This window comes from Sphaeramia orbicularis, chromosome 16 (assembly GCF_902148855.1).
Source record: "Sphaeramia orbicularis chromosome 16, fSphaOr1.1, whole genome shotgun sequence".
In the NCBI taxonomy this organism is placed as follows: domain Eukaryota; kingdom Metazoa; phylum Chordata; class Actinopteri; order Kurtiformes; family Apogonidae; genus Sphaeramia; species Sphaeramia orbicularis.
In genome coordinates, this window is record NC_043972.1 from 51,437,774 (window position 1) to 51,464,642 (window position 26,869).

Genomic DNA, 26,869 nt, shown 5'->3' on the forward strand with positions numbered 1-26,869 from the left:
GCTCAACTCGACAGAACAGCGGCGCTCGGAGCCTGTAGCCCGGCACCACGACACGGTGATGGGAGTTGGCATTAATGACTACTACCACTACTAGGACTCCTGCCATGGGGCGGGTGTCCTGTCCCGGTGCATTGGGCCGACCAGGTGAACCAGTGTTGTCCATCGCTGGTGGTCTTGCTCCAGCTGCTCTGCGTCCTCCATGGTAACTCCATGTTGTTGGAGGTCACCTGCAATGACGTCGAGCCATCGGGTGTGGGACTTGCCTTGTGGTCGTTTCCAGTCTGCGGCCTTTGGGTCAAACTGAAGGATGGCTCTTGTTGGATGGTCAGGAGGGAGGCGGAGGACATGACCGAACCAGCGGGTGCGACGTTGTGCGGCCAGGCTGGATGCTTTGGGCTGGCGTGTTCGGGCTCCAAGCACCTGATTGGAAACCCGCCGGGTCCACCTGATGTTTTCGATGGTTCTGAGAGCCCTGCTATATCAAAGCCATCTATTCTGGCAGCCAGAGTCTGGTTTAAGGGCCGTGTTTCCGAGCCATAGAGCAGGATGGAGAGGACGGCAGAATTGTAGATCCGGAGCTTCGTCCTGCGTGAGATGGTCTGGTGCCGCCACAGTGGTTTCCAGAGAGACTGCAGAGCTGATGCTGCCAGGGCCCTTCTGCGGGTAATCTCTGGTTTTAGGTCCCCGTTGTCTGTCATCACCCCAGATACACAAAGCTCTTGACAGGTTCTACAATGTCATTACCAAGCTGCAGGGGAGGTGGATCCGGCCCATCACCGACGTGCATGAGCTTGGTTTTTGTCCAGTTCACTTGGAGGCCAAGCTTCTGTGCACTGTATCTGCCCAGAGCATCTGTCAGCTGACTGTAGGATGTGCTGAGCAGGATGGTGTCAGCAGCGTACTCCAGGTCCTGGCATTAATGAAGTCAAATAAAATGACATTCACCAGCATTAAAGAAAATAGAAACAACAGAAGAGTGCAAATGTGTATTCATTTATTTGTCGGACCTGATGGAACGCATTAGTCAGAACTAGATCTGTGGAGGAGCGTCTTGGTGTCCCGGTTCACCCCCACCCCCATAGCTTTCCACCTGGACCTGATGGAAAGCTGTCCGGGGGTGGGGGGTGAACCGGGACACTAAGACGCATATTTTCTTTAATCATGGTGAATGTCATTTTATTTGACTTCATTAATGCCAACTCCCATCACCGCGTCGTGGTGCCGGGCTACAGGCTCCGAGCGCCGCTGTTCTGTCGAGTTGAGCTGCTCCGTCCACCCGCTCCAGTCCGGCTTACACACCGGGGAGCGGATAGCTGTCCGCCTGGACCTGATGGAAAGTTATTGGGGGGGGACGAACCGGTTCACCAAGCCGCTCCTCCATGGATCTAGTTCTGACTAATGCTTTCCATCAGGTCCGACAAATAAATGAATCCACATTTGCACTCTTCTGCTGTGTATATTTTCTTTAATGCTGGTGAATGTCATTTTATTTGACTTCATTAATGCCAACTCCCATCACCGCGGTCGTGCCCTGTCAGGAAGCAGGGTTACAGGCTCTGAGCGCCGGTGTGGTTGAAGGGCTTGATCCGTGCACAAAGCGGGGCTTGGTTCTGATTTCTGTGAATGAAACTAGTTCCATGATCCGTAATCGGAACCGGTTACGAGAACGGAAACAACTTCATGCTCCCCCGAGAGGCTTTCAGCAGCACAGATAGAAGGAGCTCCTGCCTGGACCAGGGACCACTGTCCCAATGACACAGACAAACAGAGCCACATTTTATTTTTTTTCAGAAAACAGTATCTCGTAAACTCAGAAAAACAGAGCTTTTTTTTTTTTTTTCCGGAAAACAGTATCTCGTAAACTCAGAAAAACAGAGCTTTTTTTTTTTTTTTTTCCGGAAAACAGTATCTCGTAAACTCAGAAAAACAGAGCTTTTTTTTTTTTTCCGGAAAACAGTATCTCATAAACTCAGAAAAACTGAGCTTTTTTTTTTTTTTTTTTCCCGGAAAACAGTATCTCGTAAACTCAGAAAAACAGAGCTTTTTTTTTTTTTTTCCGGAAAACAGTATCTCGTAAACTCAGAAAAAGAGCTTTTTTTTTTTTTTTTTCAGGGAACAGTATCTCATAAACTCAGAAAAACAGAGCTTTTTTTTTTTTTCAGGAAACAGTATCTCATAAACTCAGAAAAACAGCGCCGATTTTTTTTTTTTTTTTTTACTTATTTTTTCTCGTAATTATGAGATAATTATCTCATTAATTCAGAAAAACAGAGCTGAAATTATTTTTTTGTGTGAATGCAATACGCCTCCGTAGGTTTGCTAGTTTTTATTGGGTATTTTTTGTGAATGCTTAGTTTTAGTTTAGTTTAACTATTAGTTTTAGTTTTTTCACATATTTTATCTTCCTCGCCATCCTATTCAAAGAAATTAGTGAGGCATGGATCAACAGGTTACCTTGGACACTTTATTTGGGGGTCGGGTTAGGGCAGCTCATTGACTGAGCAGAGACGCAAACATATGTACAGTACGATGTATAAATGTCTTTGTCTATTTGTTCCCCTTTCTTTCTTTCTGTTAATACATCCATCTCGGTGCATTTGAGTGCTATCATTTACACCACATGATAGGTTAGTGCTAGTGATGCACGGATCAACAGGTTAACCCAGGGGTTAACTAAGGGTTGGGTCAAAAAATGTTACTATTTGCGGGGCGGGTCAAATGATTCCACAAAAGCTGGACCCCAGTAAAAAAAGAAAAACAAGACAAAACGACCCGTGCATCACTAAACTCCAAACCACAAGTGACCAGACACAACGAACCGTGAAGTGCCGTATGGTGCCGCCAGCTAAAATTTCTAGAGTGAAATAAATCAATTTGATATCAATCCGACAGTGCCAAAGACGAAAACTAAGGGAATTTTATACATAATTGTTATACATTTTAGTTAGTTTTGTAAGCACACAATACAGTTTCAGTTAGTTATCTTTTGTCTTTTAATACAAGTTTTTATTTATTTCAATTAACGAAAATGTTTTTTCAATTTTAGTTTGTCATTTCGTTCGTTTTCATTAACAATAATAGCCTTGCTTTAGAGATGATAAAGCAGAAAACTGAGTTTGCAAGGTTGGAGCTGCAGAAACTGAAACTGCAGTTGGTTCATGAGGGAAAGGTGATGTCTGATGTCTTGTTTGATTTTTCCTCTGTGTTTGAGGGGTATCCGGTAGGTTTTGCTAAGTGTGATTAAAAAAAGTGTCTGACCTATTATTGCTACTCCTAGCCAGGTGTAACAACCCCCCTGTCCCTAACTATATGTCCTTATATGTAATGTGGTCTGTAGATGTGATGAGTGTCTAATGTGCAGTTAAAATTTGGGAGGGAAGTAATACCCCTCCCTCCTGGCCGTAGGTGCATCTCCGTAAGTACCTCTCTCTCATTTCACTCTGGACAAACGATGTATGCAGAAGCACAGGCATCCCTGCCCCCCAATGTTTTTGTGGGTTACACATTGGGTATTCGACCCAGTGCAGGACTCTGGCTCAGGTAATCACCACATCATCAGCCTCAGTCAGACACGTCTGTGTCAACAACCTGCAGGTTCTGAGCATGCTTAGAACGATTCGGCAGAAATGGTCTAATGGATGACAACAAAAACTCACATCCAATTCAAAATTTTCCGTCAGCCACTGGCGGGTGTGTGTTTTTGTTTGACACACCAAACTAATTTTCTACCCGCCATTGGCGCTGGGTGGTTGTTAATTTTACACCCTGCATTGAAGGCACTTATTATGGATGCCATCTATAATTAACATGTATCTATATAGGCAGGAGGTCTCTTCATGGCTAAATCTTATTTGTGTTTTTATGACACTTCGTTCAATTTAATAAGAGGGTTTTTATATGACAGTAGTTGATCATGAGTAGATCTAAAGTAGATCATGAGTAGATCTAAAGTGTGGAGGAAAGAACTCAACTGTACTTAGTATGGGAAGGTTCTCAGTAATTAATGTTACATACACAAATTATACAATTTAAGGACAAGTCAAAGTATCTAAGGTGTATAAACAAGAAATTTTCTGAAACAGTGTTTTGAGTAACCATAAAGTGTAATGCCACTGATGGCCACTAGATACTGGCTTCAAAAAGTCCCTGCTCTCATAGACCTACTCTACATCGAAGTTCTCTTTATAAAATACCAAATCAAGATTTTTTTTTTTTTCTAGGACTAATCTGGATGCTGTAAGTGTCTGGTCCTTCTTTCAACCACTGCTATATTAATAAGACATTCGTATTTACCATATTTATTTATAAAATTTAATAGACATTTTGACGTCTGTGTTGGGCTCTGATTACTATGTTGACTAGCTGCCAACCTTGACTTCTGTTAATTGAAAAAAATGCTTGACAGCAGTTGTGAGTAGTACATTGCAAATGGAACACCATAAAATGATTTCCCAATGCAAATATTTAATAATATCATTAAAATATTCTGAAGTTTCCCATTTCCACATTTAATATTGACAGTACCCAAGTTAGTCATGCATTCGTACATTTGCATTTCAATAGTTTGTTTCATGTGTTTGTTAACTGATAAAATAGTTGAGTGTGGCTAGCAAAGATTACTTGCCAGTGTTAGCTGTAGTAAACAAGATGAAGTTAGCAATAACTGCCACCATCCCACCATCATTGAGTCACAGGCTTCTTCCCAACATGGACCAAACAATTCTTCTTCTTCTCCTCAATTGCTAGGATCAAACAATTAAATCCCTTTATTTGAACCAGCATCAATGATAAAAGAGAAATTGTATTTACTATGCCAATGGAAGTAATTTTGTGCCCTGGGGATAAACTGAATATCTCTTTTGGGTCAAGAGCTAGTAAAGTTTAGGAACCACTGCTCCATATATTTAATACAACAGGACTTTGGCAGTATCCTTTCTTCCTCCGTCAGGGATTTATCCTGAGAAGCTTTTGTTTACCATCAACCCAACAGTGAAATTACCCCCCCTTGGTTTGACAGAGTTCTTTCTGTTTTTCTTCATATCTAGGTCACGACACTGAAAATTTACTGTCCATAAACTGAGGGGTATGTTAATAATCAAACTCCTCACAGCTTAAAATCATTTTCACATAGTGCTGCAAATTGTGTCCTAAATTAATTGTAAAGTAACTTTGGTGGGACTGACAAAACATTTTGACTATATTATTACTTCATAAAAGCACACTGAAACATAAAATCATTCAATGTCTTCCTATATTTGATCCTTTTAAAAAACATCTTTCATGACTTCACATAACTCACACTCCAGTGAACAGACCTGCTTTGTGCTCCATTGATGGCTATGCAGCATCAAAGATATACAGAGGGATGCATTTTGGGTGCCTATGTTGACCATCTTCCAGCCTTCAGCAGGTTAACATGGCAGAGCCCCAGAGCGCTCTCCAACACAGCTGCACTCGTGATTAAAATGAAAACAAGGCAGAATGGCTGCCGTCAGATGTGTGATATACGATCTGTAATGGGATGTTTCCAGAGCTCCCTCGCCATATGGCTGCCTACAGTCCACCAGACCTGATCTGAACTGTATCGGAAAATAATTTAAACTTTTTGTTTTTCCCTGATTTGGAGAGCCAAAGAAGGTGGAGTCAGGACATTTTAGACCATGTAAATCCCACAGTGTTAAAATATTCACTTTTGGGGGCTGGTAATATGACTCAAATTGTTGAACAACAGCTGCATGAGGATCAATAAGGTCTTATGTTGAGTAAAGACCCTTTTAATTGTATGATGAAGAACTTTGTTGAGAAAGACTTGATAAACCAACTAGGGCTGCACAATTTTGGCCAAAAATATAATCCTGATTTTTTCCCTCTAAAAACTCAATTTTCAATTTAGATTTTTGGGTAAAACTACAAAAGACATCTGAATGACACAAAGACATGTTTTTGTGAGCAGCCTGCAATACAAGGCACTGCTCCCTACCTCAAATCTGTGACAGTAATCAAAGAATCCCTGAAAATTCTGTGATGGGTCCAAAGAAGTGATACCAATGTAAGTCAGTGACAGGCATCAGTCATGCATGCGTGCATGGACCATGTACAATGAGTGATCCCCATGGGGGATCTGTGCGTGGAGGAGACCGACACAGGACACGCTGGAGTGATTATATCTCTGGGCTGGCCTGGGAACAGATTGGGATTCAGGAGCTGGTGGATGTGGCTGGGGAAAGGGCTGTCTGGGTTACTCTACTGAGGGTGCTGCCCCCGCGACCCAGATTGGAAGAAGACGGTACAGTATGGATCTGTGCGTGGACAACGTAAGATGACTGATCCCCATGCAGTTATATTTGAATTGGGGGATCCGTGCGTGGACCACGGCTTACATTGGTATCACTACTGCGGGCCCATCACAGATTTAAGGTCTGTGGTCATTACATGGACTTCTGTGAAAGACCGCTCTCACAGTTAGGAGGAGCCTACGGTAGCCTGGAGACACGCGGCCCACAGACACAAGAGAGATGAAATCGATTTGATGATTTCCCTTTTTTAAAAATCGTGCTAATTAAAAATTCCAATTTCAATTTAAAATCGATTCATTGTGCAGCCCAAAGAGCAACACATCCCCATCCTTCAAAAGACAGAATAGGTCAATTACAAGTAACATCCAAAATGTACACAATATTTGGCAACACAAAAAAATGTAAAAAATAAATCAATAAATACTGCAACTGTTGCATTTAAGATAGTGAGTCTGTTTGCATGCATACTAATACTCCAATCATTATCCGATTTCTGGAATTATCAGATTATTCAAGTGATCATGTAAACAGCTGATTTGCTTTATCAGATAACATCAGTAATCTGATTTAGACAAATCAGAATAACACAATTGGATTTCTCCTCAATAATCCAATGTCTTCCTGCATATACAGTTTAATCAGATTTATTTCATTCTTTTACATCTGCACATTTGTAAAAACAATTAAATTGTAGAAAACAGAAGTTATGTAGTCAAATGTCAATAGAAGACAATAGAAGACAATAACAGCAGGTCTGAGTCTATCATCACTATATATGTACGAATTCCTAAAGAAATCCAATAATAGACTGGAGCATCCAAACCACTGTTTTCAATTATCGCGCTTCTTAAGTACAGGTAAATGCATCAGATCAGATTATTACAGTTATCTGATTAGTAACAGTTGTCGAATATTTATGGCCATGTAACAGGCTCACCGACAATGACATGGTTGAGCTTTAATTCATGTTTAAAAAAAAAAAAACTTGGTAAGATGGCGAACATTTCTGCTATTTGCAAAGGGTATGAACACAGTTGTTCCAAAACTGCCTCCTTCTAAAGATTGTCCCTGTTAAATGTCACCACCTAACTATTATTCATACAACCACAAGAGGTCACCAGAGCAAAAGGTACCCAAGCACCAGTCATTTTAAAATGAGCCAGTATTGGCATTTTGGGCCAATTCAAGCTGAATCAACCATTAACAACTTTGGTGTCTTTTTCTCATTTACAAAATGGGGGATCTGCTCAAACTCTAGACTGGTTTGTTAACCACCAGTTTGAACCTGTAAGTTGGTGTTTTGGTTGTCATCATCCTGCCTTTTTAGAGCCATAAGTAACAGGAGAAGTGGAGTTGGGAAGAGCGAGGTGGGAGCTAACTCTAACATTAACTCACTGATACGATAAAGTTAAAGTTCTATGATGGATTTTTTTTTAGTGCAGCTTAAACACAGCTACAGTAAAGGTGTAAAATATAAGTTAAAAGCTTAGAATTGTAAATTCATTTTAACTTTACTATACTGACATACAATAAGTGCTCATTTTAAGCTTACTGTAAATAGCAAATAAACAGTCTGACACATTAAGGTTCTTGGAAAATGTAACCAGTGTTGCCAACTCCTCAGCAAAGATAGTAGCTATTGACTGTCTGATAAGTCACTAGAAGTTGCTAAATGATGTCATCACCTAATTTGCATAATTGAAAATGTGCATGAAATTGTAATGAACAATGTAGGAGACAGAAATAACATTGTGGGGACAAAAAGTGAGTATAAAAACACCCAAATATATTTAGAACTATACTCTGTCAATTCTTGTTTTTTAATGTACATAACATAAATAAATGTAATAAATAATAACATAACGTTATTATTTCATGTTATTTAAAGGGAAAATGTGTGAGTCTTACCATTTTAGTCAGATTTCAAAATTTGTTGAAAGTTTCCAAACAAGTAGCTGAATTTGTTGCTTGATGCTTTTTGAAAAGAAGTTGCTAGGGTAGTCTGAAAAGTTGCTAAATCTAGTCATCATCGATGAATGTAATCACTTTCCAGATTTCTGAAGAAACATTTGCTTAACTTAACAGTGGAGAGCAATGTTTGGAGATTTTCACTCAGTTTGACCCAAGGTGTATTGGAATACAACTGCTATAAAGAGAAAAGCTTTTATGTACACTGTATACAGGTATGACCAAAATCTGAAATAAACAAAATTGCCTGGAAAAAAGCAAATTGTATCCTGTAAACAAAATCGAGAATGTGTAGAAATAGACTTCTGAATACACATCATATGGTCCACCTCCACCTATGTACGTACAGACAGACAGACAGACAGACAGACAGACAGACAGACAGACAGACAGACACACACACACACCACTTCCTGCCTGTTCATTATAAGCAGATATACAGTCTCTGTTTGAGCAGACTCAGGAAGGATATGCTGTGCAGGTTAATGTCCCACCAGAGAGTCAGTGTAGTGCCGACTCTGTAGCACCGCCATGAGAAATATCGCCATCACACTCCCACGCACGGTCAAACACACATACACACAGTACAGCCAGACAAAACATATGTGAAGCAGCAGTTGCTGTATGGTGAAAGTGTAGCAAAACATTTAAGTGGTCTGATGATATGCCAATTCAGAATGATACAGTTGTTTAGAGGTTTTCCTTTTCACATCTGGCATTTGTATTCATTTAATGTGTGTCTGCTTGAGGGTCACATGTAAGGTCTGCACAACTCCTCCAGACCTCATTGGAAAAAAATATCCCTCAGAGCAACACGTCTCAGATGTGTCCAGTTCACTTCAGACCTTGTGAACCTGGCAGCCTCAAATGTGATTTTTACCAAGAAAAGATTCAGGAGTGCCTTTAGATCAAGGGATCAGATCAAGGGTAAAAGAAAACAGGAAAATAAGCCTACAGGTTCAATGGATAATTTTTATCAGAATCTATTGGCAAAATTGCAAACTGGAACCAAATTAAAACCTCAGTCCTCTGGATGATAAAAATGCTTGTTAGACCCAGGGTTTTATTTGTCTAGTCTAGGATTTTGATTAACTTGATACTCCAAGCGCAAACACAACAGAGGATTGTACTGCATCTTAACACGTATGCCACCCATCATGAAACAGAAAAAAGAACAAGATCAGCAATATGGTGGACTCCCTGAAAAAGTAACTCCTCCATCTGTAGATATAAACGGCATACTTTAAGGTAACAAATACAAAATGTGAGCGTTTCCATTAGGTAGAGTGCATAAGATTTTGAGGGATTTATACAATATATAATTATAGAAATTGAATATAACAGAATTATGTTTTCACATATACAATTATTGTTCATAATAACTATTACTTTAAGCCTTGTTCACTGTCCTTACAGTGTTTTATCAACCTGTTTTTACTGTGGCCCAATACAATGCAAGTTTGTTCTGCAGTGCATTTATAATGTAATGTTACATGTATGTAATTACACAATAATGTTCATTATTGCATAATCACATAACAACAACAGGTTTAGGGTCTTCACATTATTTGGGGTCACAGCAGGAGGGAATGGGGGGTGGGGTGGGTATTCGGTTGGTTGCAGTCTGAAACTTCACCCCTAGATGTCCCAAACCTTTGAGATGCCGCACCACAGAAAGTTATGTTTCCAAAAACAATTAAACTAGTCTGCATAGTGTCATCTTCAGGTATTGCTACAAGTTACATTAGATATGTATTACAAAACTAAAAGTAGAGATTTCCATTGCTGTTCTTTGTTTGGAATAATTTGTTTTCTTCAGTCTACACTATTGCCATGTCAACGTGGCAACACTTGCTATGTCTGTTGCCATGTCTTAGCACTTTATGAGAATTAGTGCAGCAGATTAAGCCTATACATTTGAAGAATCATTCACTTTGTGATACAAATACCAAAACTGGTATGAATAATGCCCAGATCGTACTATTTCAAAAAGGCTGGTTAGCCACCTGAAAATCCAATATGGTGGCCATTTGTTCAAGATGGCCACTTCAGCAACCTTAAAAACATGGATTGAGCCAGACTTCTCTCCAGCACTGACATGGCGTTAAGTGTGGAGCTAGATGTTGGTTGCATGAGACTACAGTTACAATAAACATTTTCTAATTCAATACTTTAGAGTGTGCATAAAATGTGTTCATGGAAAAACAGCTAATGATGCTTATTTTCAAATGACTGTGCACTAATGAAAATATAATTTTCAATATTGCATTCAATTTCTGAAATTAGATCTCCTAAATCTTACACACTGAAACTTGAAAGAGGTCAGCCGTGCTTTGGAAAATCCAGCATGTTCAAATTTTTGAGAAAAGAGTAGACATCTGGGTCTTGTGTGTCCTTCACAGGAATTCCTCAGAGAGGAGCCAGAGATGGATGATGCTCTAAGACGTGTATCTTTCCCCTGAGTCCTTTAATCCACCCACTGATATTTTTAAAAATTACTACAGCCTCTGTTGGGCAATTGTGCAGTGGAATCAGGAGCCAACTCTTCTCGCAATCATTCTTGTGTGGCTTTCTGATTATGCAAGTGTAAACAGACAGTAATCAATGAAGGCAGTTTCAAGTAATGCACCATAAGTGTTACAGCTGTAATCAGCTCACCAATTGCCCAAAATGTCTGTTTCTGCTACTTTATGGTGTTGGTGCAGGCAGGAAACCAGTAAACTGATATCAACCCCCCTATTTCAGTTTATTTGACTAAGACAGTGAAATGTAACATCCAAAATGGGATCAGATCAAGTCATTAAGGAAACAAATAAGGGGCTGCAAGGATAATAACTCTACCATCAAGGACTGGAAAGACGTGCACAGCTAATAAACTAGGCCAAGAGGTTTTGAGGCATGGAAAAGGATGGTTTCTAAAGTTATCTGTGGACCTCTCAGAGTATGAAATCTGTCACCTAAAAGAACAACTCCATAGAGGCATGCAGACCCTGCCACACAGGGATAAAGCTGAAGTTCATTCAAGTAGATAGGGCTGTTGAATTTGCAATTTGATCACCTGATCCAAATTCAGCTGATGATTTAACCATTTGCTCATTTTTTGGCAGTTTCAGTGATATTTTCAATATCACTGTATATAAATATTTTTCACATTAACGCTCAAATACAAGACAGTGAAGGGTACATGTTTTTGAGCATTTAAAAATTGATAAGGCTCCTGTCAAAGCCAGCAATTCCCCACTAACTAACCTTTTAACTGTTTCATGGAGAGGTCCAGGTTCAGGTTTTGGCATCTCTGATGAATTTACCATGTTAGATTTAGGAAAAAAAGGCTACTCAACCTACAATGTAAGAATCATCAACTTTCATAGGGCATCCCCATAGATGGACCACTGAAAGGTGAAGCTGACAAATTAAGAAAAAGTTGACAACAGCAAAGCAGTAGCAGATAAATTTCTTGTGACAGTGCACATCAACTAAAAGCTTAAGAGAACCAGCGCAATAGAAATACAATGGGACCTTAATGTTACTGTTCACAACTGTTCTTTATAACCAGGAGGTAGGGGCATATGACATGAGATGCAACAAACTGAAACACTGGACTGGAATCACACGCAATGCTAAACTGAGAACCAACTGGTCATCAGCAGGATGTGACAGATTGATTAGGAGTTCTTACACACCATCATCAAACTGAAATGATTTGATTCTACTGTTAGTTAGTCATGTAGAGTGTTCTCACACCTGCAGCATTTACCTCTTTTGAATCTAAATCAAGTTCATTTTCCCCCTTGATGGAGTTCCTTTGGTCAGGTGTGAACACAATCTTGGGTTTAATTTCAAGGTACAAAAAAAACAAAGGGAAAACACTCAGAGTTTACAAACCCATCAACTAATTTGGACCAGAACGATACAGCTCTGAGTGAGAAAGCATCCTCAGTTGATCTTACAGTATTGAATGTCATCCAGCCACTGTCACACAAACGGAAGCAGTGAGCTAGTTGTTTACTGAGGAGTTCACAGATAGGAGTGTATAAAAGGGACTTTTACTCTTCTAATCATTTCAGTATCTAACCACAGGATCGGTTTGGGACCTACACTGAGATCTGAAGCCTATCCAAACCTGTCACGCCGATTACTCACAAATCTGGCAGCAACAAAGATTTTCCAACTTGCTTCAGGCAATATAACTTCAGCTATTGTGGAAAAAAGACCAGTGAGAATCATATATATTTACTTATTTTACTTTATTTTATTAATATATTTGATGTATGATTGCTAGCCAGTAAGCCTATGAATGAGACAGATTAATAGTGAGTGATGAAAGCTTGCACTGCAATAAAGATGGCAAAATTAATACACAAAGCCTTTACTCAGTGCTGACTGAGATGTTTCACTAAAATGCTTTGTCATATTTATATTTTAACATTATGAAAAGCCTTTTATCATTTATGTTATGGATTTGTAAGCAGACATTTCTTCTTTGTAGTTGTGTGAAATCAGCTTTATGTGCATTTCATTTGAGGGAGAAATAAGACCATGTGAAAAACATACCAGTTATCGTCAAGTTCAATCAGGTTCACATGCTGGCCTGGAGGCTGTATCATAAACTGGATGACTGTTGTGTTTCGCCCATGAATTAGTACATAAATAGGAAGACAAATTCAAATGAAAGTCAGCTTTGGCCAGAGAAACTAGCTCTGCAAAAGCCAAACTAAATAGGCCCTGAAAAATCCCAATGGGCCAATTGCTGTGAGATTTCCATAGCTTTACCTGGCAAGTGGTTTGACAACATAAACCAAGTGGTTATTCTTTGACAGGCATGATCCCCTGCACACTGAGTGATAATATTTCACACTGTGTACAGTCGACCACCCCGCTGTTTACTCCAACGGAACAGTCCTACCCAGAATTTTTCTTTCAAATCCCTCCATTTTCTCCCTGGGAGGAGATTTCTTTTCCTTTCCATTCCTGTGAGCTCTGGGATGATGTCATGCTCACTGAGTTTCCACAGCTCCAAACAATCCTGTTAACCTCAGAACCGCTCTGTGCTACCACACGCCCACCACTTCTAAAAAATGAAGTAAAATGAAGAGCCAGCTGACCTCTCGCACCTGAAATTTGGCCAGTGGAAACAACACTCTCAGATAACTGTGACCTCTCATCACTTGTTTTCTTATCTGTCTGCTCATGGCTGGGGGAGTGTGGAAGAGAGGTGAGAAGGGCAATTTCTGCAGACAAATCGGGTGATGTGATAAAGATAAAGCTTTTGTGTTTGACATGAACTTCATAATATTGTTCTGACCTCTTCTTCGGGAACAGGACTGCTTTAAAGCCTTGACGTAAAAACAACTCTGAAATCGGAGCAGTATCAGTAGTGACAAAAAGACGGAAATGACAAGGGGCTTGAATGAAATGCATTCTTTATACTTTAGACTTACAATGGCACATCAACTTTTTACAAGCTAAGAGGGGGTACATCTGACTTGTAAATTTACCTTTTAACTGACAAACTTTTGTCTAAATGATGGAATAATTCAGGGGGATCAAAATCGTCATCAATAATGACTAGACTGGTTTCCGTAGATTGGGTACACTTCCAAAAATCACACTGAAAAGCCATTTCACCAAGCACAGATCTTCTTCCCAAAACTTTGCATGGCTATGTATAAAACATGATCAATGCACAGGGAAAAACATTCATTTCAAGAGATTTTTTGTGATTATGATGTAATTATCCTACAAGTATGCAGTTATAATTGATACAGTATGTGTGTATATTCTCTTTTTTTAGTTCACTGCAGGCGACTACAAATCTGTCTGACCGCATCAGGAAAACAACAATACTGAGTGAATTTTAAAGGAGTTTAAAATGTCCACAAAAGTGACATTGGTCAAGCAAAGTCACAAGAGTACAGACAAAAGAGGTAGTTATGAATGGATATGAAGGAAAACAAACAGTGGACTTACATACAACAGATCTGTGTTCATGAAAATTAAACATAAATGCAACCTTTTGGAATGTTTCTCATGCACCTTTTTTAATCAACCGTTTACCTTCCTTTCCTGACCAAGTTGTCTTAGTGTTTTGCATATGTTACCATATTTGGTGCAAGTGCAGTATGTCATCTTGGGAGTGACTAGTGTATACGTGCCTTTACCTTGGATTCAAGCATCTCTGACACTTCGGTGCTCAGGTAATGAGTCCCAAAAAGACAATAGTTACCAAAAGGCATTTTATACAAATCAGCTGCTGAACTCAATTTTCAGTGAAAAAGTGAAAATGGAACAGAAAGTTCATATTCAGATTTTCTGTTATCCTGTACTGCATTTTCTTCATTGAACTGGTGTGAAACAGCATGTAGACGAGGTACAAATACATAAATAAATAAACAAACAAACATCACACATCTTATACAGCAGCACAGAGAGGACAATTAAATTTTACATGAACTTACTTTCAGTATTGATCAAATAATATTAACACTGTAAATGCTGCTGACCTGAACTCTGAAAGTTCTCTCTTCTCTCCACTTGAGACAGGTGAATTTTTATGAGCACTCCACTCAAATTACTGCAACTCCAGCAGCAGAACTGGGTGTGTTCAAAAAATAGCCTGGTAATTACTCAGGGATATACAGTGTGGATATTGTGCTCAAGTTCATCTGCGCTTTTAAGAGAACTAGGGGGTCACACAGTGATACAACTATGTACAATAACAGAGCACTGCCCATTGTAAAGCAATTTAGTACCATAGCCCTACAATAAAATGATAGAAAAACATTCCTTTAAAATAACTGTTTACATTGTCAGAGAGGATATTTTGTCTATTCCATTTTCCATGTAAAAGAGTTAAATCTAATTTGGCTCTTCATGTGACATGAAGCAAAACATTAAATCAGCTTACTATGACTGCATCTCGTTTCCACAACCGAATCTTACAAAGACGATGAAATGTCTTTTAACTCTTATGCCCCCCTCAGATATTTTTAACTTTATTTATTTTTTTAATTTGGAGATCATTTTGGCTATAGTGCAGCTTGAGCCATGAATTTTGGCAAGAACTTTTCTTTATAGTTAATTGTTTATTCTTACATGTCTTTTATACTCTGTTGATGTATTTTACAACCTCTGGACACGTTTGTGGCAAAAATGTATATGCATAAAAAAAACTGCTCTAAAATCATCATACATCTTTTTTTGGCCTTTTTTTTTAAGAATCTTAAACAACATCAGCCCTGTTCAAGTTTACCACACATTCATTATCAGGATTTTAACTCTTTAAATGCCAGTTTAATCATTTGCACAAAGAACCAACTGAACATGGCAGATACAACATGACTTAAAACTTAAAACAAAGTCCATTATCGAGCATCTTACAACACTACGTACTTTTGCCAGTAAAGACCCATACAGGTGAAAGGAGAGGATTGTCTTGATTATGTAAAATAATCACAATTATTGCAGTTAACTGTGATAAGACCATTACAAAATAACTGTACAGAGGCCAAGGTCATAATTCATATTTAGACAAATTTTACGAGTGGCCAAGTGCACTATTACACTGTAAAAAGGATTTTGGGGATTGGTAAATACAAACCATGGAAATCAGTTTAATTTTAATTTACAGTATTAGTTAGCCAGAGAAATGTATTATGTATGTATTATCCACATAGATTACCTATTTGTTAACATTAACAATTGCCACGTAAAAAATACAATAAAATCTACCCCATAATATCGATTCTGCAATGTGATTTGTGCATGCGTCAACGTTCAAGGGGCGGGTCCAAGTCAGCATCAGTCAGTTTCATTTCAGCCAAGGGAGCAGAACTCCCGAGCTGCAGGTAAGATCTTATTTCAGATGTGTATTATATGATTAATAGAGATGTCATCTTATTTTATTATACGGTTTATCACAAGATTTGTAGTCAGCATGCATTTGTCTTAGACCAGGAATTTAAGCTTGTAACAGACTTCTCTAAGCATGGCAGTCTGTCATCGATAATTAGCATGTTAGCCTTATAATGAGAGCATACTGTTAACTACACATCTAAGCTACAGTACGTACACAATCAGTAAAGTTGTGCACATAGTGTAGTTGTGTAGTACTCTGATGAGGTTAAAGACAGTTCAACTATGCTGCTGGTGAAGACGTTAATTGTCAACCGCACATCTGCAGGACTGGCTGAAATGAATTTGCGCCTGTGATGACGTCCTACTACAAAACTACATCTCTGGGGAACAGTGGAAACAATATTTATCACTTTAACTTGTTGCTTAAGCTTTTATTCATGAGCATATAAATTTCCTTCACAGCACAGATCAGGGAAGGTATGAGAGTTTGGACATGACTTCCATGAACATACAGAGTCATCCCTGCCTATCTTCAAGAAGCTCCTGAAGACCCAGCTCTTCCGAGAGCACCTCCTATCCTCGCACTTTCAAACATTCCATTTTAAATATTCTAATAAGGTTTTTCCCAGGTTAACCACAGATTCTTCCAGGATTATCTCCGGACCTGCTGCGGTGGTCCTGCCTCTTCCCTGCCCTCATCATCACCACTCACTTATCCTCAACCGCCTCCATGTGTCTCCCCCTACTCCCCCCTTCTCCCCCTCTCCCCCAGTCTCTATCTCTATCGCTCTCTCTTTTTCCCCTTCTCTACCCTCTCTCTTTAACCCCAGCTGGTCAAGGCAGACGGCCATCCTCCAGGAGTCTGGGTCTGCTTGAGGTTTCTGCCTGTTAAAGGGAAGTTTTTCCTCGCCACTGTCACCAGTCACAAGTGTTTGCTCCTGGAGGATTCTGTTGGGTTTCTGTTAATTGACTTAGAGTCTGGTTTTGACCAACTCTATATATAAAATGTCAAGAGATAACTTTTTTGGTAATCTGGCGCTATATAAATAAAATTTGATTGAGTGAGTGATTTAATTGGTTTTCCCCTGTAAGTCGCTTTGGAAAAAAAAACCGTCTGCCAAATGCGTAAACATAAACATAAACATACGCACATACACAAGGACACAATTGTTGGTACCTTTCCGTTAAAGAAAAACCCAAAAAGGTCACCGAAATAACTTGAAACTGATAAAAGACTTTACTGAAAATTAACCAAACAGAATCATTTTAAAAAACAACCTAATGAAAAATTATGGTACCCTTAACTTAATATTTTGTTGCACAACCTTTTGAGGCAATCGCTGCAGTAAAGTTATTTCTCTCAAAGAGACTTCTGCAACAGTCAACAGATATTTTGGCTTACTCTGTGTGAGCAAACTACTCGAGTTGTCTCAGGTTTGAAGGGTGTCTTCTCCAGACTGCATTTTTTTTAGCTCCTTCCACAGATGTTCAATAGGATTTAGATCAGGCCACTTCAGAATAGCACAATGTTTTTTTCATAGCCATTCTTGGGTGTTTTTAGCTGTGTGTTTTGGGTCATTATGCTGCTGGAGGACCCATGACCTGCGACTGAGACCAAGCTTTCTGACACTAGGCAACACATTTTGCTTCAGAATGCCTTGACAGTCTTAAGATTTCATTGTACCCTGCAAAGACTAAAGACACACTGTATCAAATGCGGCAAAGCAGCCCCAAAACATAACCAAGCCTCCTCCATGTTTCACAGTAGTTACAGTATTCTTTTCTTGGTATGCTTCACTTGTGCATCTGTGATCATAGAACTGATGTGACTTGCCAAAAAGCTTCAGACATGTCTCATCTGTCCAAAGGGCATTCTCCTAGAAGCTTTGTGGCTTGTCAATATGCATTTTGGAAAATTCCAGCCGTGCTCTTTTATAATTTGCTTCCAACAGCAGTGTCCTCCTTGGTTGTCTTCCATGAAGATCACTTTGGCACAAAGAGCAACGGATGGTGCAATCTGACACTGATGTACCTTGACCTTGGAGTTCACCTCTAATGTCTTTTGGAAGTTGTTCTGGGCTGTTTGGTTACCATTCATATTATCTGTCTCTTCAATACACATAATATGCACAACTGTAGTGACAGGAACATCAAGCTGCATGGAAACGGTCTTATAGCCTTTACCTGTAACATGCTTGTCTATAATTTTCCTTCTAATCTCCTGAGACTACTCTCTCCTCAGCTTTCTGTGGTCCATGTTCAGTGTGGTACACCTCATGAGACCAAACAGTGTAGTGACAACTTTTCACCCTTTGAATAGGCAGATTGACTGATGACAAGTTTGAAGTCAACTGTGATGCTAATTCTAGGACACACCTTAGTTAACATGTCCCTATGGTCAAATTATTTTCAATCTTTTCAAGGGGTACCATCACTTTTGTCTAGGCCAGTTTCATTAGTTTGTTTTAACTCTTCTGTCTAACCACAGTTCAAAAGTAATGTCTGATTTTCATTAGCTAATTTTCAGTAAATTTGTATTTATTATTACTTATGTCAGTTTCAAGTTATTTCAGTGACCATTGTGGGTTTTTCTGTCTTTAACAGAAGGGTACTGACAATTTTGTCCATGTGTGTAGATGCACATATACTGCACTGGGTAACAGCAAACAAGCTACTGCAAACTTCCCACTAAACCAACTTCACTCAATCTTACACACACTCTCACAGGTCCTATCCCTGTCTTGTCTGATCTGGCGGGACCATCAGATGTGGGCTGGATCCTGAGTGGGCGTGGAGTGCAGAGGTAGCCCTGGTTTACAGGTCAAGCCTGCAGCTTTACAAGGGAAATCTCCAGAGCCGCTATAAATACCACTGTGAGCTTTAAGAGTGCAGTATATCACACCAGCGGGTTTGAAGGACCACAAACCGACCTGGTTTTTCTTGGGTTTTTTGTAGTCAGTCACACCCCCACACCGCCACCTCCATCTCCTCTTTTCCCAACTGTACAGTCAGAGCCTGAACACAATTACATGTGAATTTCCCCTGCTGCATTTCAAGTGATTGTTAATTGATTGGCCCGACTTCAAAACACGCCTACCTCTTGCAACAAAGAGCCTGACGTTCACCTCCTGCATCAGGACCATATATCATTAAAAGAACCTTGAAATTTGGGGTGGTTTCAGGTTTTTTTTCCCTCTCTTTGCTGGAATTGCAAAGGGCACAAATATGTCAGAAGCCATTTTGAGAAAATTGAGAGGATTTTCAATGAGCCCCACCTGCGAGTGAGACATTTATTCAGCTCAAACTGATGTACTGAGACTTGAAAGGAGGCCTAACGATAGGGAAAACTACAGTGCTGTCAATGTGACACAGCCACACAGCATGTACAACATAAATCAAGGCTTTTTATCCCCTCGCCCAGCCAAAGGGGGTAATGTCATCAACATGTCTGTCTGTCCGTCTGTTTGTCTGTGACACATCTTGTAAACACTCTTACTCTGGAAAAAAAAAAAAAAAAAAACAGCTGCAACCTTAACATTTTTTACATACATACATCATGTATAGAGCTTGGACAAGCTCTGAAATGGGTGTCTTTGACCTAATGTGTGACCTACTTTTCCAAGGTCAAATGTCTGAAAACACCATAACTCCTGTACAAATGCAAAAGGTTCCTTCTGCTCCACTGTGTGCAACCCAGCAGATTGAGGTAAAAGAACATCAACTCTTCACTTCATTCCAAGTTCTAATCATATCTTTGCCTGATTGTCAGGCTGAGGGGGTCTTGCTATGCTGTGGTTTATTTTGGAGTTGATCAGGTACACACTAGTTTTTAGAGCAAACTTTTAAAAATGACAATAGAGTTGAAGAAAAAAAAAGAAAGAAAGTGAGACTGGAGTTGTTATTAAACACCTGAGCAGCATAGATGTGGAGTCAGAGGACAATAAAAGCAGCAATTCAGCACTCATGTGCGAATCTCATCAGCCAGCACTAGTTAGCAGCAGACGGCACTAATTGATTCCAGAGGTGTTGCTCTCTCTCATTCACACACTGAGGCTGAGACGTCTAGTGGAGTGTGAGAGACTGGGGGGGGGTGTAATGTAATGAGGCCAGCCACCATCTCCACCAGTCAGAGCTGCCAGAGCCAGAGAGGCACACTAATTTTATGGTCAATTGGGCAATGCATCTGGACTTGTAGATCACAGGAGAGTAAGGATTGGACTTAACATCCAGCTCACACACACAAAGCAGACCACACAACACACATTTACAGGCAAACAGGCCACAAACACCAGTAAGGCTTCCAACAGATACTGATCCACAGAAAGGCATTGAAATGTTCACTAGGTTTTCATTCACATGGATTCTTTAAAGTTTGCTTTCTGAATGAAAATAATAAGGTGTCCATTTACATCAATAGTTTTAGTTTCATTTGGAGAAACTGACAATTTTAGTCAAGTTTTACCAATTTAGTTTTTCAGATTTTATGAGGAACACCCTGAAGCTGATGAGGGTCAGATGAAAGAAGGCATGACATCTAATATGATCAGCAAAACTATTATGTATTAAAAGACTTTATTTTTGAACATCATTACTCAGCCCACAGCAGAGTTCAGTAATTAAGGGAGAAAGCAAAAATCAAGATGATCTTACCTGTAATCCTACTTCAGGCTGCATTGCATACTTTTATTTCAGTTTAAAAACATTTTATCACTGCTAGACTATAGATTTAGTTTTAGTCTCAGTTTTCTTTGGACTATGGAGAATGCCACCTTCTAAGCTGCATCATTTTGGTATGCAAAATTTATTTTTTTGTTGTGGTTGCTAGTCTTGAAGGATCAAGACACAGAACAGTAACACAAACCCTACAGGGTCCTGACTTTGACTGTAATAAACTGTTTTTTTAAAAATCTGCATGAGAAAGAGCAAGGCTTTATAAGCTCATTTTTATTGCCATAAAGCATGTCAGAGTTTTGTCTTTTTATGAAACTAACAACATATCCAGCAGATAAAATAAAGAGCTATAAGGACAGATCAGAGTCCTGCACCGGGTTGGGTACCCGCGGATACCCAACGGGTAAACTGCAAAAGCATGCGGGGGTGGGTAAAAAAAAAAGAAGAATTTTCATGGGTACAGGCAAGGGTAAAATGAAACGAAATTTGTGCGGGCAGCAAGAAAGGAAGTGGAAAAAATAAAAACAGATTCATGGATGAAAATAATTTGCAAGACATTTAATGATGATGATCATCCAGTCTGGTTTGTTTTATCTTGAAGTGAGCTTCACCTCTGTTTACATCTGGCCACAGACATCATTGAGCAGCGCAGACAGGTAGCCTGCACTGGCGGTGAAAAATAAAAGCACTGAAGAGGTTGCGACTCAGAGCCAGAGCATCACAATGGATGATATAGAGAGAGATAGCCAGCGGCAAATATACAATTGTGGACAATACGTCCTCGAAAGCAAAGTTGGACGTTTGGTAGGCAGGTAGGCTGCCGCTGTATATAGGTTATTTCATTCAATCAGAAGAAGGATGTTTTTAGATCTGATTCAGTCCTGAACACTTAGTGACAATGTTCCCTCTGTCATTAGCGCACTGTTCTTTAACAAAATGTGTTGATGGAGACAGACATTTTTTCTTCTATTTTATTGTTGCACTTTTGGACTGTGTATCGCCACTTGGGCATTTTTAAAAATGTTTTTATTGCCAAGTGCATGCTTGCTCATGTTTGTGAGCAATGTATATGTAACATATTAGAGACTTACTGACGGCATACGTTTTAGCCAAAAATAAAGCCCTTAAAAGTGAGTTACTGTAGACAATATGTTTAACCACGGGTTGGGTCGGGTTGCGGGTCTAATGTACACGGGTACTGACGGGTGGGCATTGGACATGAAAAAAAAATGCAGGTAGCAGGTCGGGTTGTGGTAATCAGCTTTGCGGGTACGGGCGGGTGCAGGTTTGGAAAAGTGGACCCATGCAGGACTCTGGGACAGATTATACCGTGACAGTGACAGATCGTTCAGATTTCAATTGTCAGACAGTAACAGTCGTTAGTCTTCATTGCCATATGGTGAATGTTGGGGAAACTGTCTGAAAGTGGAGCTTTGCAAACAAACTATGCCACACTGGAATGAGCTGAATTACAGCAAAACTAGACAGAACATCTACTTAATTTGGTGGTTAATACTAAATAAAAATGAAGTATAGAAGAATGTAGTGACAACTGTAACTTTCATACATTGTTGTAACAAAACCACAAAGTACTTGGAGTGTAAACCTCTGCCAAGATAAATTCCCCATGACACATTACCCCTGGCATCAAACTGGTTCCATGTGATGATATTAATGCAAATTTACTCAAGATTTTATTTGCAGTCTGGAAGACAATGGCCCAAACATCTCAGCTAAAATTTGAGAAGTCTGCACCATGTCTTGAGATGAATGAATTTTAGAAAATGGTATGGTTCAGACTGTTAGTGTCAATAGACAACATTTTACACTATCAGAATTTTTCTTTACCTTGACCTTATTGACTTGAAATGTCATAATTTGTTGTCGCTGTCGTCAAGAAGTCACAAACAAAACATAACGTGCTGCGAACTTTTAATACCCCTCGGCCAAATATAGTGTAGGATTCTATTGAAAGTTACTACCCTATAATTTAGATTAGATTGTCTTTGTGTAAATCTTATTACATACATATTTAGATTTGAACGTACACAGATATTACAACTGCACAAGGCACAAAGCCATTGGACTTTGAAAGTAGGTCAAGGTGACTTATTTTCAATAGGCTTCTGCTCCATGCCAAGATGCATCCACAATATAAATTTGATGCCGATATCTCAATGCATTTTTCAGATAACGCGATTATGTCGTTTAAAAGACATGTCACCATTTGACCTTGAAAACGTAGGTCATGGTCACCTATTTTCAGTAGGCTTCTGCTCCATGCCAAGATGCATCCACAGTAGAAATTTGATGCAGATATCTCAATGCATTCTTCAGATAATGCGATTATGTTGTTGAATGAACACACAGAGACAGGCGACACAACAATTACAATACCCCTTTGGCCAGAAGTTGGCCAAGGGGGAAAAACAGTTGCTGGTGTCATTGCTCTATGCATCATCTTACCTTTGTGGCTACAGCCAACGAAGGCAGCAAAGGAGTCACGTAGCTGTATCTCTGCATTGTTACCATGATGACACACCGCAGCATCTCCAAGGCAGCTGCTGATGGCCTGAGTGTAAGATTACAAAAAACAACCACATGAGGTTTCAGCAAGTCACCTGTTGACCTATAACCCCTACATCTTTTGAACACTCTGGAGCCATGCCATTGATGGGCTATTACACCTCAGCATCCGATCTATTCACTTACACTGAACACTGATGTCTCAAGCAGATTCATGGCCAATCAGAACATCAGTTCTGCTGCTACATGTGAGAACACTAAAAGAGACTTTAAAGTACATGTAGAGCAAATAAAATTATCATTTTTAGATTTACACTACTTCACAATCACAAACTGTTACATACTTAGCCTGAAATCTCTTCATTAAATAAGATTAACACATGATATAATCACACAAGTGCAGTTTCTTTCACTTCTGGCAGACACAAATAATGGAAAAGATTTGGAAAAATTAGAAGAGAACTGCATGCATAGAGAGAACTGTGTGTTCCTCAAGGAACAAATATCTGTACCAAAGTGCAGCGGATTTACTGGTACTGCCAACTGAAATAGCTTCAGGAATTATTCTAACAATCTGTAAAAGCGAATTAACTACACAAAATGTAGGCTTTCATACTGGATTTCTTTTAAAACATGTTACATATGTTGTGTACTGAAATGAATGAGTGAAAGAGAAAGTGGAGATTACTAATACTCCTGCCCGGTCCCCCAACACTTCACCCATCCTGCTCACTGATACCCTGGCTATTTAATGGAGTAAGCATGTCATTCATATATAATTTTCTTAATTTTCATGAGCCGTAACATCCATACCCAAAATATTTCTGCTACTTCTGAGAAATCAGAAAAGGTTTGTGAGTTTCCAGGTATGTTTAACCTTTAAGAAAGACTAATTTGCTCCATTAAATGATAGCACTTAAACCTTTTCCTACTGTATATAATATTCTAGTGCATGTATAAAAGTGAATGCATAAAACGGGAGCACTGTACCTTTGGTCCATGATGTAACCCAGGGACGTGAGTGTTAACAGAATGTAGCAGGTCATCCCCAACACAGTTAACTGGGACAGCATCTAGGATTTAAATGTGATTGCATGCCATGAGATTTGAGGTTTGAGGAAAAAATACATTAGAATCTAAGCCTTAAATCTGCACCGTGGATCAGAGGAGGCCTTAGCAGGAGTGCAGCCATAAACCACATGGCCGTTCTGCTGTTTACTTGGCATTGCCAACCAAAACATATCTGACCTTCGAAGTAAGTGTACTGGCACATATAGTATCCTGCAGCAATGCATTCGGCCTATTACTTTACACTGACAGGCCTCGTTTACATAGAAGCTCTAATCATCCCCGATGGGTCTTGAGGGGACTTCATGACCACAGAGGAGGAGACTGGAGTTTGAATTCTGATAGCCACTAAACTGAGCCAAAACAACCAACATAGCAAGAGAAATCCCATGCACATTCTCACTGACCTTTCCACTCAGACATAAACAGACAAACACACAAGTCCAGAATGTGATGCACAGTCTGTAAATTTACTAAACTACAGCTTGGCTAAAGACAGCGGCTGGAAATCTATAGTCTCCTGAGGATGCAATAGGCTGTCGACTTAGGTTTATATTACTCTGACACCCAATCCAGAATCTTACAGCCAACCTTCACCGACTTCTCCCATACTATACATATTCCTCAGGCCATATATGGTAAACATAAAACCAAGACCATCAACAGGATGAAATAAAACTGTTTTTCTTTATGTTTATGCAAGAGATGTAATCCACAGTGCCCCATAAGAAGTGGATTATCTTTGCTGTCACATGGGATGCTTTGGGTTTTCCCTGACTTGAGCTGGGGGAGTTGTAGGTTTACTCCATTTGTCAGATTTTCCATCACCACAAACAAAGCTGTCAAAGTTTATAAAAGTTAAATGATCTGCTGGGGCCGCAGATACTGTTAGGTTTAGTCCAAGGTGTAGTGAGTAGAGCACGACCGATATGGGATTTTTGGGGCCGATGCCGATACCGATACTGGGGGCTAAAAAAAGCTGATATCTGAAATATCGGCCAGTATCTGATATATTGGCCGATAACCGATATGTCGGCTTATATATAAAATAAGAACATTGATATACACAGGCTATAATAGTCTTATATTAGATAATCGTGGACATGTGAATTAATAGTTGCATAAATCTTTGTTTATCTCACAAAGATAATTTACACAACTTTAAAATGCTGTATAATAGTCTCATATTAGATAATGGTGGACATGTGGGTTAACAGTTGCATCTTTGTATAGCTCACAAAGATAATTGACACAATCTTAAAACCCTGTACAATAGTCTTATATTGCACTAGTATGTGACCCGTGGGGAACCACGAGTTGAAGATGTGGTAGTTTTTATGCTGGGGAGAGCAGACTTTTGGGAAAAGATGCAAGTCTATATTTTACAAGTAGTGACATAAAAATTGCTTGGTAAATCATTCTTTAAAATGTAAGCGACAATTAATATACAGTATTAATACCCAGGTGCACCTGCAGAATGAAACTGTGAAGTACACAGGAAGCATACGGATGGGGGTGGGGAGTGAATAGTTCATAGTTCAAAAGACGGGGGGGGGGGCAGTGGTCCGTGATTGTGTGTGGGTGTGTAGGGTGTGTAGATTGTTGGAACAGAAGTGAAAGAGAAACTGACACACTTTACTATTCGTTTAACTCTCTGGGCAGCACAGACACACAGGAACAGCGAGCGACAGAATCTCCACGCAGCAAAAAAGTTAATACATTGGTTACATATTGACCGATGTAAATTAATCAGTGATATGCTATAATCGGGCTCTAGTAATGAGTGGAGTATTATTTTAGACACAAAGGTTATGTGAACTTGTCAGTCTCTAACCCTGATCAGCGGACCAGATGTGAAGAGTAACATGGTGTCATTTGTTTGATTATCTGTCGTCCTGAGTGCAGCTGAGGACCTGAAGTCCTTCAGAGTGGTCAGGTGGAGTCACAGTAACTGAGGTTTTGTTTTGTTTTGTTTAAATATGAAATGGAAAGTATAGGGGTTTTTTGTACATGCAAATTTTTTATGTGACCTAATGTCAAGCAGCAGCCTTAACATCTCAGGACAGAAAAGAAAGTTAACATCTGGTGGCAGCGCAGTGCCTTAAGCAGTCAGCTGATTGTGTTACATCATCCCTGGAGATGAAGCAGATTAACTCATTATTAAGGCCATTACTGCAGCCGTCCTGAAGAGGAGGTGGACATTACAAATGAAAAAATACACCATAGTCTCTATAGACATTCGACTAGAAGAAATACAGCACCTATACTTAAGTCTTATGATTTTTTTCTTAATGTAGGCATAATAGTCTGTTACTTAAAGCCTTCATTAAAACCTTGGTTACTGCTGTTAGCCAAGCATCTAGCCCTCAATATTATCACTGATCTCTATATTCCACAGGAAATAATATCAAATGACTAAATAAATGATTCTGAAACACTGTAGATAATGAGAATGAGTATGCATTTGAGAGCTAGGGCCTGCT

The 26,869-nt window shown here is 39.5% G+C and overlaps 1 protein-coding gene across 1 annotated transcript in view; it reads right to left on the bottom strand.

The window, feature by feature from the left end:
* agmo (alkylglycerol monooxygenase) overlaps positions 1 to 26,869 on the bottom strand; it is a 110,144-nt gene that overhangs the window by 23,257 nt on the left and 60,018 nt on the right. The window contains exons 11-12 of the mRNA XM_030159227.1: positions 24,309 to 24,391; positions 23,259 to 23,364 (exon numbers count right to left, since the gene is read on the bottom strand). Coding sequence (XP_030015087.1) covers positions 23,259 to 23,364; positions 24,309 to 24,391 — 189 coding nt within the window. The remainder of the gene's footprint in view (positions 1 to 23,258; positions 23,365 to 24,308; positions 24,392 to 26,869) is intronic.